Below are 7,447 nucleotides of genomic sequence, written 5' to 3'. Positions count from 1 at the left end.
AGGGAACAACTGGCAGCGTCTACGGCGTTAATCAGAATTTTCCCCGCACCATCAGCGCTATAGATCGCACGCGCGCTGGTGCAGGCGGGTCTTATTGTCGTAGCTTCTAGGGTAAATGGGCAGCGTCTTTTCCCCCGGCATCGCGGGCAAGTTGAGGCACCAGAGAAAAAAACACCCGCATTTCCGCCCCCCCCCGTGCGCGCATGCGTAACGTTCTATCTGTACGGCGAGCGCGCTTGCTCGTGGCGCGAGTCTAGTAGAGAGCGAGTTCATCTAATTTACTGTCCTTGTTTACGAGAGAAACCCGATGATATGAGTACAAGTTATGCGTACCGCTTGCCGCTCGGGGGCTGCCACGCTCAGTCTCCACCCGAGATCGTTGTGCGGCGCATTGGTGTAAGTCAACGACCGAGTTGCGAAAAGGCTTGTTGTAAAGGGTTTCAGCTGAGCAGCAACATGGAGATGAGAAGGTCACCAATTGAATCTCACCAACCCTGCAGGCAGCAGACGAAACAAGAGAGGTGACCAGATGAAGCTCAGGCAGACGATACAGAAATACTGACATTGACAACATTTTGCCCAGAATTCGTCACAAACTACCTAAAGTCATGGTTCATACAGGACTGAACAAATTTTCAAGGATTTTTCAAGACATTTATCAGAAATCAAGACATTTTTATCGGACATTTTATCGGAATTCATACACAGAACAAAACATACCTGGAATAATTTAATAACCACATCTTAATCACTGCATGCTCACCTCTAAAACTTACCTGGATCGCATTAATAACCCTTCTAACACTGTCACTTCTAGAACATACCTTGATTTACTGAATGATTTTACTGACTTACTGTAATTTGATCAATCATTTACCTGTCTATCGCTGTCTATAGCTTTTTCAGCTGATTTAATGTCATTTTTATTGAGTTGCACATTATTTATGGTACAAAATTTCTTTTTATTACAGGCAAGAATTCTTTACTAAAAATTCAAGCAACATTTTCAAGAAATTCAAAGACTTTTCAAGCACAAAATCAACATTTACTAAATTCAAGTACTTTTCAAGGAGTCCCTCACAATTCAAGGACTTTTCAGGACTGTGCGAACCATGACAGTCATTACACAGACTACGTCACAAACAACACCCCACCGTGCAGACACGCTCAGATGGGTGTCTGTAGGCGACATTAAAGAGCTAATAATACATAATAATATATTATACAATAGCATGGCGTTACCGTGGAAACACGTCACTCCACGCGCAGGTAGCCATAGCAACACTGCAATCGACAACCTTGCCCAGGGATGCAGCAGAATTATATTGACCATGTATATATAGAGATTACATACCAATGCAACATAATTAATATACAGTAAATATACCGTAATATATAACAGCGATCGGTGACCACGTAAACAACCCCCCCGTGTGCAGAATAAGATACCTTTTGGAATACATTAGAAGGTAGACGCGCCCAGGCCTTAACCCACAGAAGCACTGCCAACTGCCTCACTCTACCCACAACCAACAAGATGGTAGCTAACGCCTTTGCCCCAACCCACGAGCGGGCAGTTGATTACTTTACCCCCCTGTACAGCCACCCACCCGTCCATCGACCACGCGCAGGAGAGGAACGATTCGTACTTGTATCGACGGGCTATGTAGTAGAAGACAGGGTTGCCCTGCCGTGACTGGCCAGCCTGGTAGAAGATGTTCAGAGATTTCAAAGACTTAAACTCATCTTTCTCGTGCATGTTGTGCTTGGACATGATCTCCTCAAACTTGGTCGAGGTCATGTCCATGGAGCTCCATCTAGCGGCAACAAGGAGAAACCTTGGTGGTTGGAATAAATGGAACAGCGGTGCGTCAGATTATGCTGTGTGCAGTGCGTCGTGGGTGACAAACAAAAACGAGAAAAAAAACGCTAAAAAACAGCGTGCGGCGTGCGAACGAGAACCGTCTCTATCGATCTCGACATCTGTCTCGACATTTGTCTCGCTGAACCCTTACTTCTGCTGAGTCGCGACGAGACGTCTCTACAGCAGTATTGTATTCGCTTACATCGCGCCTATCGCCGACACGCCAGAATGACAGTTGATGACTTCGCGAAGGTTCCGGCCTCGCATGCGTCGTGACCGATCACATGAACATTCGTGCAATGACGGATAGATAGATAGAGAGAAGCGAAGACGTCATTCCTCAATCACGGGCTAACACAATGTATAGAAGCAGACATTAGGAAAGGAAGAAACCAGAAGGTGTTATTAATAAATCACTGTCGTCATGGTGACCGATTCCGTCCCTATCTTCATTCATGCTGCCTTACCCGCCGACGCGAGCGCTCGGAAATTCTAAACGTTTTACGACGGCGCGGGTTTTCCTGACATTTTAATGGCACCATGGGTTTACACTTTAGTTTTAAGTTGTTGTGCGGAGTAGTGACACAACCCCTGCCAAGACGATCAGCGACCTTGCCGCGCGCGCGACCTTGGACTGACCTTGATGAAGCTGTCGAGCACCATGTCGATGAGGTCGGCGACCTGTCCGATGTTGCCCCAGATCTTCGCCTGTATCGACGGATACATCTCCACCTCGTCGATCGTCATGGTGATCAGCTTGTCGAGGATGAGCGACACTCGCTGCTTCTTCGCTTCGTCAGAGTGCTTCACGAATCTGCGGCAAAGAAACACGGGCGTGAGGTTAGCGTTCGGTTCAGGGGCGTTACGGGAAGATGCTTGACATTGTCTGACTGCCGTCACAAATCTGTGACGCGTGCGGCAATGACGCGCGCGGCACAGGTGTTCAAGTGAGAGCTGTCTTAATTAATCATCAATTAGTTAATCATTTAGTTAGCTACTAATCAGGCTACCTGGTGAGGTTGTGACAACTACAAATGTTTCAGCAAGAGTTGTCTTAGTCTTAGTTAATCATCTCTTAGTCAATTATTTAGTTAGTTAATTAACTCAGCTATTAGTCTGCCTACCTGGTGAGGTTTGGCAGCCAGGGGGTTATGTACTCAAGGCACAGGTGTTTCAGTAAGAGTTGTCTTAAATAATCATCAGTTAGTTAGCTGATTATATTAACTCAGCTATTACTGTACCTACCTGGTGAGGTTTGGCAGCCAGGGAGTCATGTACTCAAGGCACAGGTGTTTCAGTAAGAGTTGTCTTAATTAATCATCAGTTAGTTTAGCTGATTATATTAACTCAGCTATTACTGTACCTACCTGGTGAGGTTTGGCAGCCAGGGAGTCATGTACTCAAGGCACAGGTGTTTCAGCTCTATGTGAGAGTTACGGAAGCCCTGTATGCACTCCTCGAGGAACTCAAGCGTTAGGTGTGGCTCGTTAGCCGCCAGCTTCTCACTGATCGTCTTGATGAAGATCGTGTTGTTGTTGGGAATACACAGTCCTGAGAACGAGAGAGGTAAACGTGTGCGTGTATATACATATATTGTGTGCGTGTGCGTGTGCGTGTGCGTGTGTGCATGTGGATGCATGCGTGCGTGTGTGTATGGCTGTATGCTTGAGTGTGTTTGTGTGTGCGTGTTTATTTTTTTATGTCTATTATTTTTATGTTCATTTATTCATCTTATTTTCATTTCTTCTTATTTAATTTTTAACAATCAACTCCTTTATTAATAGGTGGCTGATTTGCTTGAAACGTGTTGTAATTTAAAAAATGTAGTAATAGTATAAAATGATTAGTATAAAAAAGTAAGCATAGGTATCTGCAAGGGTAAGGATCATCAGAACAATTGTGAAATCAAAACCTTGTCTCAGTGAATGGAGGCCAGCATAACGGAAAAAGATTTCACGACGCGCATGAGCGAAGAATTGAGGTTTACCCGACGTCTCCAAGAGCTGGCCTTCGATCTTCAGGTCAAAGGTCGCGGTGAGCGCACACAGTAGGTTGTAGGCGGCCGATCGCAGCTGTGGATCCGAGCTGCCGAGGTTCAACAACGCCTAAACACAAGAACGCCGATGAGACAAGCTTCGTCACTCAGTATAGCATGTCACCATAACATCATGTATGTATATATATATATATACACACACATCTACTATAAGCAAATGTCTGTACATGTGTCTGTGTCTGTGTCATGGCTCAGGATCACTTCCTAAACTATGACCTTCACCCCGCAACCTTCACCCAGCGACCTTCACCCCGCGACCTTCACCCTGCGACCTTCACCCACCATGTTGAGCAGTGTGCCAGGCACGTCCTTGGGCCGTATCTTCGTGTGCACGGTGACGGTGTCAGGCTGCGATAGCTCCCAGCGCGTGCGTATGTGTATGATCGCCTGCACGATGCTGTCACAGTCGTTGTGGATGAACGACAGCGGGCCGCTCTCGTTCGAGATCGTCAGCGTGAACTGGTTGTCGTCGACGAGGCACACCTGCAAGATGGCGTCGCCGCGTTAAACGTCGCCACCGGAGGTAGTCACGGGCGACGGGGCGACGGGTGGGCGACGGTGTGGCGACGGTGTGGTGGCGACGGTGTGGCGACGGTGTGGTGGCGACGGTGCGGTGTGGTGTGGCGACGGGGCGACGGGGCGGGGTGGTTAGTTGACGGGTAAGAGACTCGAGCGTTGCTCGTAGCCGATACGTAGGATTTTATAGTTCTAGAGGACTTTTACAGCTTATTCGAGCGAGACGTTCTCGTTAACTTAATTAAATTAATTAACAAATATATTTAAGCCATCTTTTTTTAATTACTTTTTCTAAATATAGTTTTATAATATAACCAAGCCTAGCTAATTTATTATTTAGGATAGTAATTAAATTAATACGACATTTAATGCTGTGAACTCATTAGAGTGTATTCATTAGTATATTCAGTATATTCATATATTAGTGTATTCAGGGTGAATTCATTAGTGATATTCTCAGCCATTTATTAGCAAGGATCAGGGGTTACTGGTTGGCGGACGAACAACCGAGACGTGTCTCGAGTCTCCGTCTCGCGCATCGCCACGACCCGCCTCGCTCACCTCTTCTATCTCGGAGGCGTAGTAGACATCGTTGAGCAGCAGCGAGTGACCCAGCACCTTCGTCTTCTCTAGCGACGTCACCTGAATCGCCGTCGGACCCACCTAGCAACGGCAAAACACACGCGTCTGCTGATTACACGTCGCCATAGCAACCGCCACCGAGCCACTCGTTCGCGTTCTTCTGGCTCATGTGGAGTTTACCCGCCACTTCGGCGACTCTTCTTCCTTTAGTTTTGGGTAACGGGATTTGTTACTCGCTTGTGAGTTTGCTAGCCCTTCGCCAGCAATCGCAACGTCTATGCTATAATTCAACCCGTTAGCGCAGCGGATAAGCACACAAAAATGGGCACATTGTGCACTTTTGGTTAGAATTGTGAAACTTTGCACACGTGTACTACAATAGGTGCTGAAGATTTACTGAAGTGCACAATCAATGTGCTTATCTGCCCCACAACATAGACAGCCTGCAAGCATAACCACAGCAATGCATCTTGGAATGCTGTTTTCTGCAACCCAGCAGAAACGTGGCAGAGTTTATACCTGCATTAATTAAAGTTAATTAATAAATAATAATAATAATATATGATTACTACGTTAAAGGAACAGTAGCCTCTAGGTTCTAGGGTTATTTTCAGCTAATTTAGGTTATAATTGCGCTACATAAAAAGTTTCATGGTTCAATCACCATTAGAAATATTTATTTTAAATGTTTTAAAACTAATGACTACAGTTTGATTACAACGACGGTGGCGACACTCAAAGCGCACGATCTGAGAAGTTGCGCAAAACCACTTTCCAGCCAAGGGCTACAGACCGAGGGTATTTCTTATTTATTCATTTAAAAGCAAAAGGATTGTAATATCTTATAAACGACATATAGTTTCAATTATAATATGGATAAAATATTCATTTTAGGGCAAAGCTATTTAACCGAACGATTTAGGTATAAATATAATTGCACTTTTGTGATTAGCCCTCGGCCATTTACCTGCAAAATAAAAATGCAAATACGCAACTTTTTCAGGGTGGCAGCACGGTCGCGGGTGTCATGGCGCCGTTCAAATTTCGTAGCGTCGATGTGTAAATAATTAATTAAGTATCTGGTGACAAATACATGTGGGTATAGACGATTTGTTATACAGTACTTGTACAGTTGTATGCAGTAAAATCCTAGAGGCTACTGTCCCTTTAAGTTTAATAATAAACAAAAAACCTATCATTGTCGAGTATATTTACACCTTTTGATGATGACATAATTCTTTGACTTTGCTCAATCTCGCCGCTGCGCATTCTGCTTCTACCAGAAGAACTTTCTAACATGACTTCTGTTAGGTGTTAGAATATAACTATAAGCAACAACGTCAACTGAACAAGGCATCATCTGAAAACAATAAACATTTATGAAATATATTATATACATAATACAAGCCAAGCGCAAAGTTCCAGATGAATTTCTACTTCTGAATTATTGATTACGTGTACGACTCTCATCAGCGGAGTTTAATGATACAAATATCAGAAGGATGTCGTGATACTTCTAATATTAACTTACTCAAACGATATTCAAAAATTACGAACACTTGAATTTCCTCGCTGCTCAAGCAAAGAATGTACACAATCCCGCTTTCAGTCCTTTTCAGTGCTGCCACCTAGGTGGTATTAGTCATCATGCTCAGATCCGATACAAAATTATGTTTTACCATAGATATAGAAGAAGATTCTTCTATATCTATGGTTTTAACTTTTACCATAGCAAATGATAGATGTTCGGTGCCAAGCAACAGCTTGTAGTATTTATTTTGCGTAAAATTTGGAATTGTAAAAGCTAAAATAAGTTGTTTATTGTTATAACAAAAACAAAATGTTACATATATATATACGATATATATGATAACGAAAGCCGCGCTTTTGGATTCCCCTTATGCGCGTGTTAATCCGCTCGAGAAGTGGGCAAAAATCAGTGGGCCAGTGTGTTATCCAATGCTGAGAACTATATAATCAAGAGCTAATAATACATTATATTACATTACATTACATTGTATTATTAGCTCTTGATATTATATATATAAATTATATATATATATATATATATATATTGTTCTCAGACGCTATGTACGTACACGTTTAATTATTGTCGACCAAAAACAAACTCTTTCGCTATGATGTGTTCGCTTACGTCAGTGGCGTAGACAGGTCCTCAGTTGTGGGGGGGGGGGGAGGGATGATTTCGCTGAACATTACTTCCATCGCAATGTATATGAAGAGTGTGCGCGAGTAGCGCACACCGGGAGCGCCTTGGCGCAAAGCCCTTAATGGGTGGGGTCCAGGGGCCCGCCGTAAGGCCCCTGGCAGGGTGCAGGGGTGCAGGGGTGCAAGGGTAAGCTCTTGGATTTTAGCAATTTAGAACCTTCAAGATGGACGTTTTTGAGGGAATTAAAAAAAAATTGATA

The 7,447-nt window shown here is 43.9% G+C and overlaps 1 protein-coding gene across 1 annotated transcript in view; it reads right to left on the bottom strand.

Moving 5' to 3' along the window:
• The window catches only part of LOC106814432 (neurofibromin-like), a 69,580-nt gene that overhangs the window by 18,729 nt on the left and 43,404 nt on the right, over positions 1 to 7,447 (bottom strand). The window contains 5 exon segments of the mRNA XM_014818749.1: positions 2,504 to 2,678; positions 3,232 to 3,415; positions 3,852 to 3,969; positions 4,203 to 4,403; positions 4,998 to 5,099. Of these exon segments, the coding sequence (XP_014674235.1) occupies positions 2,504 to 2,678; positions 3,232 to 3,415; positions 3,852 to 3,969; positions 4,203 to 4,403; positions 4,998 to 5,099 (780 nt within the window).

The sequence above is a fragment of the Priapulus caudatus genome, unplaced genomic scaffold, assembly GCF_000485595.1.
Source record: "Priapulus caudatus unplaced genomic scaffold, Priapulus_caudatus-5.0.1 Scaffold925, whole genome shotgun sequence".
In the NCBI taxonomy this organism is placed as follows: domain Eukaryota; kingdom Metazoa; phylum Priapulida; class Priapulimorpha; order Priapulimorphida; family Priapulidae; genus Priapulus; species Priapulus caudatus.
This window is presented reverse-complemented; position numbering and strand designations above follow the sequence as displayed.